This window comes from Babylonia areolata, chromosome 10 (assembly GCF_041734735.1).
Source record: "Babylonia areolata isolate BAREFJ2019XMU chromosome 10, ASM4173473v1, whole genome shotgun sequence".
NCBI classification, from domain to species: Eukaryota; Metazoa; Mollusca; class Gastropoda; order Neogastropoda; family Buccinidae; genus Babylonia; species Babylonia areolata.
The window spans coordinates 37569262-37586761 of NC_134885.1; the positions used below are offsets into that span (position 1 = coordinate 37569262).

The 17500-nt window shown below is 43.1% G+C and overlaps 2 protein-coding genes across 4 annotated transcripts in view; both read right to left on the bottom strand.

Moving 5' to 3' along the window:
* The window catches only part of LOC143286987 (uncharacterized), an 87676-nt gene that overhangs the window by 10739 nt on the left and 59437 nt on the right, over window positions 1-17500 (bottom strand). The window contains exons 1-3 of one of the 2 annotated variants that reach the window (XM_076594979.1): window positions 6600-6732; window positions 2235-3369; window positions 594-731 (exon numbers count right to left, since the gene is read on the bottom strand). The exons of the other annotated variant lie outside the window; for it this stretch is intronic. Coding sequence (XP_076451094.1) covers window positions 594-731; window positions 2235-3350 — 1254 coding nt within the window. The 5' untranslated portion in view covers window positions 3351-3369; window positions 6600-6732. Of the gene's footprint in view, window positions 1-593; window positions 732-2234; window positions 3370-6599; window positions 6733-17500 lie in introns of those variants that run through there. 2 annotated transcript variants of the gene reach the window in all.
* LOC143286986 (uncharacterized) overlaps window positions 17199-17500 on the bottom strand; it is a 26497-nt gene continuing 26195 nt past the window's right edge. For both annotated transcript variants that reach the window (XM_076594976.1, XM_076594975.1), the window contains exon 6: window positions 17199-17500. This exon is cut by the window's right edge and continues 2374 nt beyond it. The gene's annotated coding sequence lies outside the window, so the exon portion shown is untranslated.

Genomic DNA, 17500 nt, shown 5'->3' on the forward strand with positions numbered 1-17500 from the left:
CCCATAACCAAGAAAGGCGAGGTAGTATGGCCACTGAAATCACCCATAACCAAGAAAGGCGGAGGCAGTTCTTGCTTGTGGCAGCAGCAGATGGTTTCCTTGCAAACTGGTGAGGAAGTTTTAGCTTGGGAAGGGGGGAAGGGGTTGGGATTGTCATCGTTTTGGACACCCGTGTACTCAGAGTATGATCTCCTCCACCAACTCCCTCCACCAACCGCACCCCATCCACCCAGCTATTCTCCACCCTACACTGCTCCCCCTTGACAAGAGATGTCCCAGACCACAGCAGACTTGGTGAGAAGAACATATTACCGTAAAGTTTGGTCTATAAGCCGCAACTTTTTCTCATGGTACTCAGTCTGCCAGAGATGACAACAGTCCATAGTCTGAAGGGTGACAGACTTTCCACCTCCACCTTACTGGGCACTGTTTGTTTTTCTTGTTGCATCATGGGGTTTCCCTCACTGGTCATGACTCAAGACTGATGCTCATCACAGCAAATTAAGCAATAACCTGGGGAACATTCAGAAATGTCTGAGAAGATGATTAACCTTCGCAATCATAAAATAAAAGGGAAAAAAAACAGAACCTACCTCATACAACACATTAATGTCCAATGGGTCACGTGACAGCACGATACCGTTGCGTATATCATTTGATTTGGATGCTGTGCGGTTGTTGTTGCTTAACGTTACAGCGGTTCCATGGTTGTCGTGGAAAACAAAGTCCACCTGCAACACAGACAAGCACATTTCACCACACAATAAAAAGTGAGTTCAGCAACACACACAAAATGTCAAACCTGAAATGTTATTCTCCCTTCCATTGTTCTGCAAACAATTAAACAATTACAAATCAGATGTGTGTAGCTGTACAACAAGGTTATTTCCATATCAGGCCTGACCCGAATATCAACCACAATACAAAAACTGCACAACATCCCAAACCTACATAACATAATCAAAAATAATGTCCATAAATTCACTCACCCTTAAATTACACTTAAAACAACTCAAGTCATATTCATCCTTCAAGATTAACAATCACAAAACTGAACATTTCTTTTTCAGCTCCATCTCCTGTAGCATTTCAGTTACATTACTACATTACTCCCAAGCTGCTCACTCCAAGTCCCCTATAAACAGCCACAACGGAGTTCGTCTGTCAAAGTCCCAGCATTGACAGTCCACAGGGAACCATCAATGTTAGGTCATAAGGAGGCCAAACACCAGAGGAGACCCTGCACTGCTGCTGAGTTATTTTGGTGGTGTTCAGTTGTGCCTGTTCTGATTTAATGCACTTAGGACACCACCTAATAACCCTCCTACTGACGACAATAATGACTTAGTCACAAAGCCAGACTGAGTAAGCGTTCCCCTCGCCATCACCATCCCTCCGTGACAATCCCCCATGAATCTGCCAACACTGAAGACCTTGACAGGACTCACCCAAAGCACCCACCAGCGGAGACCCTGCACTGCTTCCAAGTCACTCCAGTGGTGTTCAATAGCGCCTGTCCTGATTCATCACGGGCAAGACATCACCTACTATGTCCCCTAATGACAATAATCAATCAGTTGTGGAGCCAAACTGGGTGAACTGGCTGGTTTATGCATTGTTTGCCTTCCACAACGCAAACTCTTTCATACAATATTCCTGTCCTGATGCATTTTTCTCCCATTCATGCATCCTCATAATCATCTGTTCCTTTTGGTTTCCAGTACATTTAATCATAGGGGTTTTTTTCTTCATAAAGGCCACCCCATCCCCGCATCAAACCTTTGTTAATCTCGATTAATTGAGATATGTTTGCTTAACTTCGAACAAATAAAAACATTATATGAAGCTTGAATGAATGGATTTTGTTTTCCATAGTCGTCTTGTTTTTGTTTTGCTAAAATTTATGTCAGGTAATTAAACAATGGTAAACAGTGCCAAATAAAGATGTGGACAGCTTGAAAATTCTCCTCAAAAACAATAATTAATGAAGGTGTTTGACACATTTAACACTTCTCACACTGAAGTTTGCTGGTGGTTCCTCTACACAAGTGATAATACACTATTCTTGTTTTTAAAAAATGCCCCCCTTTTCTTTCACAGACAAAAAAAAAAAAAAAAAAAAAAAGCCAAAGAAGAAACAAAACATATATGTTAATAAGGAATACTAATTATGTTGATTGTGGCAGTTACAAGAATGATACATACTCCTAACTGCTCAAAATAAAAATAAATACCTTGTTAGCTTTGATTCTGGCTGTCATAACCTTGACATCACCCAGTTTTGCTAGCTCTTGCTTGATCTGGGCCACAGCTTCTGAATTCTTGACAAACTTGAAAGTAGAGACAGCCTTTGCATCATCTGGCAAGGTTGTGCGGAAGTCAAGGTTATCCACATGTTTCTCCATCGTCTGTGACATAGCAGTGACCACCTGGTGATTCCTCGTCCCTTCCACTCGCTCTGTCACATGTCTGTGAGTTGTCAGCTTGGTCTGTCTTTGCAGTAAAGTGTTCCTCCCCTCCTTCACCGCCTCCCGCACATCAGAGCGAGTGTTTACCACCTGTTCTTTCAGACGACTACAGTTCTCATTGACCATGGCAACAAGCTCGTCATTCATTTCCTGTATCTCTGAAATGGCAGCCTCTGCATACTTCTCTGTGTCATGCAGGTGCTGATCCAGGTCCTCAATGGCTTTGTTGAGGTCAGCCTCCCCTTCAGTCAGTCTGGTTGTCAGTTGTTTGAGCAAGGCTTTGGACTCCTCTGTTTTCTCCCCCTGCTCCTTCACTTCTGAGCAGTTTCTGTGCTTGGAGGTGGCACACAGAAAACATATGCATTCTTTGTGTGTTGAGCAGAAGAGTCTGGCAGTCTCTTCAGGATGGGATGAGCACGGGGAAGACTGATTCGCTGCCAGTTTCTCTGCCGTCAGTTTGGAAAGGTCCTCCACTGTATGGTGTTTTGTGGAGGATAGCTTCCCGTGAACCTTTTTACAAGGCTGGCAAAGCATGTCATTGCACGTTAGGCACATGGATGTTGCTGCCACGTCCTCACAAACGCAGCAGTTGTGCTGTTTGTTGAGGACTCTGTCTGCCTCAATTTCCAGCTCCATAGCAAGGTCTGTGGGAAACCTGCTGACCACATCTTCCAAGCTTTCAGGCTGCTGGTCACTGGATTTCACAATGACATCCTGGCACAGAGGACAGCGAGCCTTGCGCTGTTTTTTCATCAAGGTCAGGAGACATTTATGACAAAGAAGATGGCCGCATGGTAAAATTTTTGGGATTTTAAAAAGTTCATTGCAGATACTGCACTGCTGGTTACAGGGTTCTGGAGGCCCAGCATCTGCAGATGCCATTGTGAAGTGGGACTACAACCTGCAAATCATAAAACACACATCATCATATTAGATCAAGTGCAATCACTCTCTGTGAGCCTAAGTACAACTCTACCATGCAGTATCTATCTTATTTAGTTTTGTATTTTTGGAGTTTAGTGTAAATCTTCCATGCTTGGTTGTTTAGTACCACAGCTCCCATTCCATGACCTTCTTTGAATACAAGAACTGATGACCTTTCAAAGGTTGGTACAATAAGAACCTCTCCTGGTTTAACAGATGTTAGATCCAGTTTTGAAATGCTGCCACGATCATTCATGCCAGTCATGCAGAGAAGCCAACCCCTGTCCAGCCTCCTCCTGAACAATCAGGAAATTTAGTAGGAACATTTTGAATTTGGTAGGAACACTTGGACTTGCCAAAATGGAGGGCATGCTGCACAGATATTTTTCAATGTACATTTGGTGAAACTTTTGTTCCCACCACTGCTTCTGTAACGATGACGCATCTGTGGCACTGTGTTGCTTCCCTGGTCTTCGTTCGTCTTGTTTCTTGTAATCGGAATTCATGGCTGACTTCTCTGTTTCAAGCCATTTGTTCATTTCTTGCACTCCATAGCTTAATCCACCTCGCACAGACACTGACAGACACAACTTAATTTAGCCACGTTCTCTCTTGTTCAGGCAAACAATTAAGCTGATTGGTCCACTCAATGCTGTTTCAATGTAAACACGCACGAGATTAGCTGAGCATCGAATCATCATGTGAGACTAAGGTCAGTCATGACTGCTCTGGCCTCTTGATTGATAGGTCTAGAGCGTCTGGGTAACGTTATGACAGGAAAGCATGCGACCATACTATGTAGTCGGAAGTGAACTCGGAACAATTTTGATGTTGGCATAACATCGAAACAAACTGCAATAAAGTGTAACAAAATACGGTGAAATCTAACAGTCAGCATCTTTGGTCATGCTTTGACTGGTGAAGATACTTTGGTCATGCTTTGACAGGTGCATGTAACTTTCCTTATAACCCTCACTATTGTCATAATGATGAGGTAAAAGTGAACACACACACACACACACACACACACACACACACACACACACAAGCACACACACACACACAAGCACACACACACACACACACACACAAGCACGCACACACACACAAGCACACACACACACACACACACACACGCACACACACACACACACACACACACATACACACACTCACACACACACACTCACACACACACACACACACACACACACACACACACACACACACACACACACACACACACACACAAGCACACACACACACACAAGCACACACACACATGAGCACACACACACACACACACACACACACACACACACACACACACACACACACACTCACACATTTCCCCTTACCAAGCCTGACATAACTTTTCATTGATGAGATCTATTATTCAAACATCAGTCTGAATTTCTATTGTGTTATCATTCAATATTTGCTGATTTTATAAAGTACTTTCCCCTGCTCTGCTGCTTCGCCTCCTCTGTCATATATGTTGACTGAATCACCTGATGTGAGTTATCTTTCTTTCTACTTCTTCAATAATAAATTATCCTCAACATGTCCACTTTCTGATTAACCTTTTCCTTTCAAAGTCGATATATATCATTCATGATGCAGAAAATAGTGCTTTTGAACATGTTTGCTTTTTGCAAGGATATTGAGTCAGACTATAAGGTCATGATCATTAAAAATAAGTTAGTAAGCTGAAGCATGTTAAGATCTTATCATGCCATGCCTTCCTTAAATGCACATGATAAGACTATCTAAAATAATCTCTTTTTGGTGGGAAGGGGAGGGGGGGTGAGGAGGGGGGAGGGGTGGACAGCAGAACACCACAACCAGCCATTTCTCTCAGAATGGTAATGGTTGATTCATGTCTTGTGGGTGGCCACAGAATTCTAACACAGTTGATGAAATCTGACAACACACGCCATTAAGAGAACTTGCAATGTCTTGTCAGAACAATCAAAATGGTGAATAACTTGAAATACAATCGCTGAAATGTTTCACCATCATTAAAATTTTTTTTTTTTTTAAATACAACAAATCATGTTTTCATTCAGTTCAATTTAATGTACTAAAATGGATAGGCTGACACCTTGACATACATTTAGCAAATAAGGAAATATGTTGAGCCACAGCCCACTTTCTGTTTAGCCCTGACAATAGACACTACAGTATTAGTCTGTATATATAGAAATTAGTGTCTACGCCCTGCCTTTGCACTTCTTCTTCCACGTGACGACCAACATCAGTATGCTGATGGACGCTGTCATTTTGTGAGAGGTTGCTGTTTGGTGTGATTTAACTGGGCTGCTGAGGGATGTGCTGTTAGTTGAGAGGGGAGGTGGGGTGCATTCTACTGGCATGTTCACGTCTCCAGCTAGGACAGTCTGGGTACCATAGTGGTTCCCAGAGTACATCCGACCGGCACATCCCTGGCCTTTACTCACCAGAAAAAAGGGGGGTGGGAGTGGAGGACTTGCTGGGAAAAGGTGGGGTGGGGGCAGCTTAAGAAACTGAAAGGTTGGGGGTGAGGTGAGGGGTGAAGGGAGGAAGGTGCGGCATGTATGTGTGGGGGTGGGGGTGGGGATTGTTTTGTTGAGTCACAGGCAGGAAGCCAGTCTGGACTTGAAACAGTCCATGCAGCCACTCGGCTGTGACAACTTCCTGAGGCAGTGTGTTCCAGTTCAGGATAGTGCGGACTTGCCCTGCAACACCTTCACCATGCCTTTCCACTTCCCAAATAAATGCTTACTCCTGCCTTTGCATTTAACCCAGCATATTTTCCTCAGTGGCACAGCGTTTATGGTGACTTTGCTTATTTCTAGTTCAAAGCAGACGTTTAATCTGCAGTCGGGGCCCCACCCATCGGAAGTGTCTCAAATCTCATGCACGTAACGTGACGTTGTCAAGTCTATGACTGGGCCCCAAGACACTTCACAACAGAAAATTAACAGACAACAGCTGTGGCTAAGAATTTGTGGCCACCAAATCACACGATTCAGAACTGCCCAACTTTGCAGTAAAATTCATATCATGAAAGTACAGCACTCGAAATCAGGACGTCACGGCCGAGCGTTCGGTGGGTGGTATTTCCGGGTAAATCTTGGGAAACCAAAAGTAGGTTTCACATTTTAAGTGAGGGCCAAATTCTGAAGGAATAATACTATAAAAATCAAACAAACAATAAACACTCACCTTGGTATGTACGTTGAATATTAAAGAACCAAATATGATTGTATTTCAGTATCTGAAACAGCTACATATTTTCTGTTGAAGGTTGGTGGCCATGATCGCCCAGCAGCAAGAAGGAAAACAAATCTAATGTCACGTGATCATTTAACGTTTGCCTTTTCACTGGTTGTGGCTGAAATTCTATCTTTTTAGCGCAACATGGAGGAAAGAAGCCCAAACAAAATTTAATTTTGTGTGTGTATGTGTGTGTGTGTGTGTGTGTGTGTGTGTGTGTACTTCGCCACACTTAATTTTGCTTGCCCAGATAATAACATTCTTCTAATTATGATTGTGATGAAAGTGTATGTGTGCATGTGTATGTAGGCTATGCATGCATGTATGAATGTGTGTATGTATGCTCCCACCAAAAGCCCCCTTTATAAGCAGATTTGGTGTAGCATACTATTATATGGATCAGTCAACAGAGGGCGGGGTGAGAAAGGGGGAGAGACGAAGAGAGAAAGACTAGAGACGGGGTAGTCTTTACCTTACCTTACCTCTGGCATGTAGAGCAACAACAGAGAAAGAGGGTAGTATAATGGCCTATCACAAATCAGGTATGGTGCAAGGCCGTGTGTTGTATTGTAATAGGTAAGAAGGCCTTCTACTGACAACAAAACACTTATGAGTTCTCTTGCATTCTCCTTTCCCTCCCCTTCTAATCCCCTCCCCACATCAATGCCACTCCCTCTCCCCCCACTAGCTCCCAACAGCCATCTTCTGCCCACGTTTAAAAAAAAATTTTTTTTTGATGAACAAAACGCACTGTGGACGTTCCTGGTGTAATATTTCACCTGCATTGTTGATCAGCCAACACCAACCACTGATGCCTGCCGCCCTGACATTTGGCCACTGGCCTTTCCAACGAAGTGCATTTGGCCACTTCCTTAATTATTGTGCCCTGGAGCAAAGACACTGGGATTGTTCAGTTGTGTCCATGCCTGAATGTGTAAAACAGCAAAGGTGCTGAACTGAGCGACACGTGTTTGTGCCAGATGATTCAGTTGCAACGTATTCACACGTGACTGTCTTCACGTGTCCCCGTGGGCGCCAGACCTTCACGACCCGTTGACCTGAACTCATGCACAGTGCCGGCGAAGTGGAAAAAAGACTAACACACCCTCCTAGTGTATCTCACAAGCAGCTTACTGAAGGCTAGCGTCTGTGTAAGAAAGGTCAACCGGGCGTGACTGACTCAGAGGTGGGGATGGATCGGGGTAGGAGTTGCGTAACAGCTAGATCTGCTTTGTTGATACAAATGCTACTGTGTTTTTATGTAATAGCATCTCTATGTTTTTGTATTTCTATTTGGTTTGTTATATTCCGAGAGAAAAAAATTTGCATGGATTTGTCAGTCTCTTGTCTAACACTGATAATTCTTACTGCATGTGCATGTGCATGCCTTGTTGTGTCTGTGTGAAGCCTTCACTGATGGTGAAATTCTGTTAGCCTGACTTTGGTCAAAGGTACTGCATATCTTGTTAGCCATTTACCATTTATATCCCCCCCAACCCCTGACCCCTAACCCCCAACAGCCATCTTCTATGTGAGTGTTTGTGTGGGTTGTTTTTTGTGTTTTTTTGTTGTTATTTTTTTAATTATTAAAACACACTGTGAACGTTCCAGGCGAAGTAAAATTCCAATCTGCACTCTTGATGAGCCAGCACCAACCACTGATGCCAGCTGCCCTGACTTAAGGACAGTGGCCTTTCCAACCTGTTACAAAAATGTGTTTGGACGCTTCCTTGACTGTGCCCTAGAGCAAAGACACTGGGGTTGTTCAGTTGTGTCCATGCCTGAATGTGTAAAACAGCAAAGTTACCTGAACTAACAACACGTGTTTGTGCCGGATGATTCAGTTGCAACGTATTCACACGTGACTGTCTTCATGTGTCACCGTGGGTGCCAGACCTTCATGACCCGTTGACCTGAACTCATGCACAGTGTAAGTAAGGTCGATCGGGCGTGACCGACTCGGAGGTGGGAACGGATGGTGGGAGAGTTAGAATTTAGAATTTCGTAACAGCTAGATCTGCTTTGTTGATATAAATGCTACCGTGTCTGTATGTAATAGCATCTCTATGTTTTTGTATCTTGGTTTTGTATTTTGATTTGTTATATATATATTTTTTAATCTTTGCATGGATTTGATTCTCAGTCTCTTGTCTTTCTTTCTTACTGCACATGCACGTGCATGTACGTGCCTCAGTGCGTATATGTGAAGTCTATACTGACTGTGAAATTCTGTTGGCCTGACTTTCGTCAAAGGTCCTGCATTTCTTGTTGGTCAGTTCCTGGTTATATCTCGCATGAACGTGGATGTCCAAGTCTGGGTGGTGTGTCACGTGCGGTGTCAGTGTGCATACGTGTGTGTGTGTGTGTGTGTGTGTGTGTGTGTGTGTGTGTGTTGTCAAAACAACCATAACAACAACAACAACAACAAAAACCTGAAAAACCTGTCCTGTAGCTATACTGAGCCTAAGGCTCGCAGCCAGACCTCAGTCCTGGTCTTGAAAGCCTGAGGAGAAATGGCTGGGATCAGTGAAGTGGTCAGGAATCTGGTTCCACGGGCAGATAGCTGAAGGGAAGGAGTGCCTGTGGGAGTCAGTGCGGGAGTAGGGGACCTTTAGTTTCTCATAGTGGACTACTTATCTGTACCTTCTCTGGGTGCCGCCTCAACCAAGCCACCCATGATTTATACATCATGGTGGCCTTGGCTGCAGGGTGGTGCAGTTTCAGGGATCATGTTCCAGCCTGGAAACAAGCTCAGTTACACTGGTGGTGGGGCGGAAGTCTTGCATAATTCTCAGAGCTGGTCTGCGTTGCACCAACTCCAGGTTGGTTGTGAGATACTGTTGTGGGGAGTCCCAGACTGGCGCAGCATACTCCAGGATAGGCCTTACAAGCCCCTTGTAGCATGTTGTCTGGGTGGTGTAGGGGCTTCCTCTATCTCAGGTTACTGTACTTGAAGGCGCTGGTCTTGTCTGCCTTTGCTGTTGTGGCTTGGGCACGTGCTCCCCAGTGAAGGTCTTTTGTCAACTCTACACACAGGTGTTTGGTTTTCTCCACCTTCTGTATTTTCTCATCATGCAGACTGTAGGTGGTAGGAATGGGCTCAAGTTGGTTTAAATCTTCGTGGAGGACATTGACATCTGCTTTGGACCTGATCTGCCGGTATAGAATATGGTTTCATTGGCAAATAGTCGGACAGTGGATTTGATGTTTTTGTTGATGTCGTTGATGCAGATGACAGTTGGGCCAAGGACACTGAGATTCCTGAGGAATACGGAGTTCACTTGTGTGTGTGTGTGTGTGTGTGTGTGTGTGTGTGTGTGTGTGTGTGTGTGTGTGTGTGTGTGTGTTGTACTTTCCCCTCCCCAGTGCCTTCTTTTCATGATGATTGATCTGGCCGTTCCCGAACTACCATCTCAGTAACGGCCTTTTCAGTCACCGGCTTAACTGAACTCATAATACACGTACACAGTTATATAAATTAAGAGCTGTGCCACCTAATAATTCATGACCCAGTCAACGTCGACAAGTGATCCTGAGAAGCCCTGAGGTGATATACACCCAACACTTCGTGTACCCGGCTAAAGTCAAGTCTAACAACACCGGATACATTCAACGACGGCACCGCTGAGAAGAGGGAAGGAATGTAACCTGGCACTACTAGAGTGTTATCTGAACTTGAAACGACCAGTTCGACATGCGTGATGACACTTAGCTTGTGTCACACTTCAGTTTTCCTCCTTTTCCCGTCTCACTGAAAGAACTTGATGCCATCACGGTGACTTTCGCGCACTGACTGATGTACGCTCGCACTGACTCATGGCACGCACAAGCACTCACAACCAGAGCTGCCGGGCCGAGACAGAACGGGACACTGAAGTATGCCCACTGACACAGAGAAAGAACATGTATACATATTCCCTCCCACCGTCACTCACAGCGTCCCTCCAGAGGGGGAAAAAAAAAGAAGAAAAAAAGAAAAAAAAAAGGGAGGGGGGGGGGGGGACTAAACTGTGATCTTGTTCAGCTCCCTCTTGAAAGCTGCCAAGGAGGGAGCCTCTGCTGCTGTTGCAGGCAGGGAGTTCCAGACGGGGATGGTTGATGGGAAAAAAAACTGTATTTATAAGAGTTAGAGGAGGTGCTAAGATGGACAAATTTGTGTCGATGATTTGATCTTGTTTTGCTGGATCCTTTCTTGAGAAATTTGTCTGGAGGGATGTCTACAATGCCATTGACCATTTTATACATCAGGGTCAGCCTTTGTCTGTTCCACCGTGATTCGAGGGATTCCCATCCTAGTTCTTGCAGCATGTGTGTTACGCTGCTGGTCCACCCGTAGTCACTGTGTACATAACGTGCTGCTCTTCTTTGCACCATTTCAATCTTGTTCTTTTAGCCTTCTTTGTACGGGCTCCAGACTGATGAGCAATACTCCAGGTACGGGCGTACAAGAGTTTGGTAGGCATTGGCTTTGGTGGTTTTATTGGATGTTTTTAGATTCCTTTTTAGGAAGCCTACCATGCTATTGGCTTTATTGGTGACTCTTGTAACATGTTCTTTCCAGTTTAGATCATTTCTTATGTCGACGCCAAGATCTTTTGCGTTGTCAACATGCTCGAGGGTGTGTCCTTTTAATTTGTAGTTGTAGCTGATGGGGTTCCTTGATGTTGTACAGGTAAGGACATTACATTTTTCTGGGTGGAATTCCATTCCCCAACGCTGTTCCCAGTCAGACAGTGTGTTGAGGTCTCATTGGAGCATTTTACAGTCTTGGATTGTCTTGGTGGTAGAGTAGACTATACAGTCATCAGCGAACAATCTAATATTGGCCTTGATGTTCTGAGGCAGATCGTTGATGTAAATCAGAAATAGGATGGGGCCTAGAACTGTCCCCTGTAGGACTCTGCTGATGACAGGTGCTGGCTCAGATTTTTCGCCGTCAACTACGACGATTTGGGTGCGGTCGGAAAGGAAGGCCTTGATCCAGTCCAACGTCATCCTCGTATACCATAATGGTCCAGCTTACGAAGGAGGCGTTTGTGGGGGACCTTGTCAAAGGCTTTGGAGAAGTCCAGAATTACCATGTCGGTCTGCTGTCTGCTGTTCTGGTTTTTGGCGATGTCTTGGAACAGTGTTAGTAGTTGAGTTTCGCAACTCCTTCTGGCTCTAAACCCATGTTGTGAGTTATCAAGTATTTCATGTTGGGTCAGATGGCGCATGATGTTGCTTGCGAGGATGTGTTCTTGCATCTTACAGCATATGCTGGTGAGGGAGACTGGTGCGACTGTATGGCTGAGGACATAGTAAGCAACAAGACCAATCCTCTTCTTTATCGTTCACCTCTTCCAGTTTTCTTTTGTGGTTCTTCCAGATTTCTTCCTTGTCTCAACCGTGCTCCTCTGCTGCTTTGGTGACATTTCTGTTTTCCTGGAAGAAGATATCTTTGCCGAATGAGTTGCAGAGTCATCCACAGTCATTCGCCAGACAGTTTCAGGTCAAGACCGGTGTCAGGTAAAACTGCCTGTTTATGTTTTTCTTCCTACTTGTCACTGATTGTATTCTAAAAACATTCACAGAACAGAGAAGAAACAATCCGAGTCCAGTGGACACCGTGGAAACAAATGGATGACCTGGACTTTGCGGATGATCTTTCCCTGCTGTCCCACAACCAGCAGCAGATGCAGAATAAGACCACTGACGTCAGAATATTACGTTTTTTCTGATTGGCTCTTCAATATAAGTCAACCAATGGCAAAACACGACACAAGTGTTTATGCACCGCTCAACCGGTGGCTAGGCATTATGTAAATTTTTCTCAACCACCGGTAAAGCGGTGGTCAGGGCTCAAAGGGTTAAAGCGTCACATGCTGCCAGAAATTTCATCATGACCCTCGGGGGTGGCTCCAGGAGAAAACACCAGTGATCCAGTCACGTGACTGTCAAGCCATTCCATATTCTGACTGTCCAGCCAATCCTTATTTATCATTGTCTGAAAATCCCCTGTAATGTGGAAGCAAAATTACCCGGTGAAACATGAAAAGGAAAAAAAAAAAAAAAAAAAAGGTTGGAGGGGGTGTGGCTATAGCATTCTGACACCCTGTCATAGACAGTGCAGTGTTAGTTTCAGTAATTGTGATTCAAGTGTGTACAGAATGTCTGTGTATGAAGTCTTTGTGTTTTTTCTTTTAGTTGTGTGTGTGTGTTCAAATCTAACCTTGGCATTTTCTCAGCTACCACAAGTGTTTGAGGAACCCAACTGGGCAGGGTGATAAAATCTTTTTGGTCTGTATGAAGATGCTACACATCAGCAAAAGTCTCTCTCTCTCTCACTCACACACACACACACGCACGCACGCATGCACGCACGCACACACACACACACACACACACACACACACACACAGAGGGACATTCTATATCTAGGGAAGATTTTGATATTTGAAAATTTAATCTTTTCTTCGAAAAACACAATAATGTAATGCTACATTTGTTCTTTCCATTCATGTCAGTGCAGAACTATACAAAGCTGAGATTTGCCATACAGTTAAAACACGCTACTACAGTTGTTCATTATTCATGTCAAAGCAATAAAATTCAAAGTTATGATCTGCGATACAGTTGACATGAAACCATCTGACTGAAATGCTGCTTTGTGTCTTTTTTTCTGTCTTTTTTGTTTGTTTGTTTGTTTGTTTTTTGCTGCTCCATATTGTGCACTGTTTCAGTGGCATTACTCCCACGCCACTCACTCCAAGACCCCCATACACAGCTACACCCTGGGTTCGTCTGTCGTAGTCCATGCTGCTTTGTGTCATTGCTGCTTATAGTTTTTGTTGATTAGTCTCATTGAACAGAGTAAAATTTGAAGTAACCCAACACTCATCCACTGTTAGCAAAATGGTTGTTTTGTTTTGCTTTGATTTGTATGATAAAATTCGTATTGGTTTTGTTTTGTTTTGTGATTTGTGTATAATAGTTTTGTTTTGGTTTGGTTTTGGTTTGTGATTAATTTTGTATAATAAAATTCATATTGGTTTTGTTTTATTTTGTGATTTGTGTAATAGAATTAATAGTTTTGTTTTGGTTTGGTTTTGCTTTGTGAGTTGTATAATAAAATTCATATCTTTGTGTGTGTGTGTGTGTGTGTGTGTGTGTGTGGAGTGTCGATATTTCAAACTGACCACATTTTGTTTCTATCCATTCACTCTCTTGACTGTCTCTCCATGTGTATTCATCTGTCTGTGTCCGTCTTGCTGTGATCTCTGTGAATACTCTGTCTGAACCTGAACCTCTCTAGGTCAGTGCTAATCCCTCTGTGTATATATATGTCTGTGATCTCCCCCTCTCTCTCTCTTACTTTGTTGTCCAAATTCAAGTGACCTTGGGAACTGTTTAATACCCCAGAATTATTACTGCCAGCCTTCTATGTTTAAACTGATTTTGCTCATGAAGTCACATCAAGAAGAAGACTGGTAGTAGTCGAACAGTTTGCTGTTGAATTGCATTAAAAAAACAACAAAAAAACAACGAAAATTTTTTGTATAACTTTATAATTTAGTAACTAAGTTGTACCTGATCATATGTGTCGTGTTGCTCTCGTCTATTGAATCACACAATGTATGTCTTGAAATCTTCTCGAAATAAGTTTACACACCACCACGAGGGTCTTTTTTTTTCATCTTTTTTTTTCTTTTTTTTAATTAATATCAGACCATCCCCCCAAACCTCTCTCTCTCTCCCCCCCTCTCCCTTTCTCTCTCACTCTCTCTCTATGTCCCAAGATGCAGAGAGGAAGAAGTGTGAAGGACCTTGTACCAGATCCATCAAGATGAGACAAATCTCTATTAATGAGGGTAGTAGGTAACAAACTCATTATCGATAGTTAACAAACTCTTTATTAATGAGGATAGTATGTAACATTCTTTATTCATGAGGGTAATGCGTAAGCAAGTACACTTTTTTGTTGTTTTTTTTATACAAAATCCAGACATCGGTGCAAGAAACATCTCAAGCTGCAAGGAAGCGATTTCAAGGTACAATCATCTAAAAATCACACTATGGAAATCGACTTTTAACTGAAAAACACACATTTTACTGAAATCTCTGCTGATTTGCCTTGAACTATGGCCTCGTCTTCAACTATATACCTGTACAAAACAAACCTCCATAGTGTAAATGATCTTTGCACAGCTAAGTTTGCTTGGTGTTGAGAAATTTCCTCTGTCAGTGGAGTTAGCAAACTTACTGCTGCTAAGATTGCTCATGCAACCAAACTTTGATCTTTTACAGAGTTTTGGAAGACTCCACTATGCTGGACTGTGTGTGTGTGTGTGTGTGTGTGTGTGTGTGTGTGTGCAGATGTCTTTCCCTACAACATCAAAACTGTTGCTGACTGGGCTCCCCCAGCTAATTGCTTGCTGCACACAGGACCTCTGTTTATCGTCTCATCCGAATGACTAGCATCAAGACCACCACTCAAAGTCTAGTGGAGGGGGAGAAAATACTAGCGACTGCCGGTGTGATTCGAACCAGTGCACTCAGATTCTCTCGCTTCCTAAGCAGACGCATTACCCCTAGGCCAACACTTCACACACCATCACCTGGCTGACATGAAATAATTGAATGATTTAGATGCTTACACGATCCTATCCTCGGTCAGGGACCAAGCTCTAAGCACTTTATAAACACAAGAGGCTTTTGCACAACAGTCTGCCTACCTGGGGAATAGCTTAGATGAACAGACTATAAATGAATAAATGAAGGGCTGCCAGATGGCATGACCGAGCGATCAAAGTACTGTCAATTTTAGTCAAGAGTTGAGATTTTTTTTCCCTAGCTAAGTGCATGCTAAATTTAAAGAGTTACAGCTGAACATAGCGCTGCTTGGATAGATCGTTCTTGCAACATAGGTCAGGTCCTCAGTGTTCTCGTTTCACTTACACTTTAAATACCTAAAAACAGAAATCATTATTGCATTGAAAATAAAGGCAGAATTCAGAGAACAAAACTGTTCACAGAACTACCCCCCCAAAAACGGAGTATGGCTGCCTACATAGCGGGGTAAAAACGGTCATACAAGTAAAAGCACACTGATATACATGTATACAGTGGAACGTGGGAGTTGCAGCCCATGAACTAAGAAGTTCACAGAACTGGTCAGAAACCTGCAACATATATTCCAATGTCCAATTAAAGTTATGCACCCTCATTTAAAAAAAACAACAACAACAAAATCCTAACATAAGAATGAGGCGAAGCTTAAAGATGCTTTGGCAGGAAAATGTAAAGAAAAGGAAGTTGGCGAGGTATTTGACTTCCATTGTCCTCTGACTTTCACAAACAAAGCAAGCAACAAAGCAAACCAGACTTCTGGACTGATGAAAAGATCTTTGGAAACAGAAACATTTATTAAATTAGTAAAGGACTGGTTAGACCTCATCTGGAGTATGGAAATTTGATTCAGAATCATTATCTTAAAAAGACAGCTGTCAATTCCATTAGAAAAGGTGCAAACACACACACACACACACACACACATATTGTAACAACTGAAAGGGTGGTTCGATTCTATTCCAAGAAAGAGGGGAGTAGACAGGGGATATAGGATCAACTGATGATGCACACACTCACTTGCTCTCCTCACACTAATAGCAGGGCCACATGGAGTGGTTTTTACAGAGTGTTTACTTTACAGTAAACATAGGTAAGCAGTACATACACTAAGCAGTTCACCCTACTTAGCGAAAGCAACATACACTAAGGCAGCATACACTGCCTACTTCAAGTACTTAGTGAAAAGTTCACCCTACACCTAAAGCAGCACCTACAAGCAGCACACCTGGAACACAAAACACAAAACCAAAACCTAGGTCAGAAACTCTCAAAATACCTGGAAATCGCTGACATGAAAGGCCTATACCCTCTCAGCACCTTTCATCACGTGTCCACCAGTATGCACCCCTCTCACACATAAATCTATGTGAGGTAATACAAACTTCATCAAGCTAACCTGCCACCAGCAGTGACATACCATACTGTGTACAAAACATATCACTGACCAATACAACCCTGTGTTCAACACATGTTACCCATCATTCAATTAAACTGTGTGTTACCATTACCAAACAAATCTCCTCTTTGCCTTTACAAAGTGTCCCACTGACACAAGTACATGTATGGAAATCATTACTTCCAACATATCTCTGGTAAACAGCAATATGCAACATAGCACTGACCCTCAGTGCTCTCATAGTTTACCAACTCATTAATCACATTACAATGTTCCTTCCCACTTTGTCTGAACAAAGTAAACCACTGACACATAGCACAACTCCTACACATGTTACCACAACTACCAACAAATCAACATGTGTTCCACAACACTTGCTGTTACCCCCATGTACACACACACAAGAAAAAACCCTCAACACACACTGACAGTGTGTTAGCCTATAGATCTGTTCATTTCACATTTAACCGACACCACCTACTATATACAAAACAAAAGTAATACATCAAAAATACAGAACAAGATATCTGTAAGGGGGGGGGGGGGGGACTCAAAAGATACAGGCCAGTACTTCCCTCCACACATTAACCCCTTTTCTTTCCACCAGCCACAAGATCAACTTAAACTGGCTGTTCACGGACACAAAACATTGTTCCCAACAAAACCAAGTTATCAACATAGTATAAAACCATTTCAAGTCATGTACTCACAGCCCAACAAAAGATTTCCTTGCACCTCACATCACCGTTCAGTCAGTCAGCCTGTGTCAGTCAGTTTTTCTGGGAGAAAGCTGAGAACTGGCTGTGCTGACTGATTTTATCCCTTCCCACAACATACTGTGCAT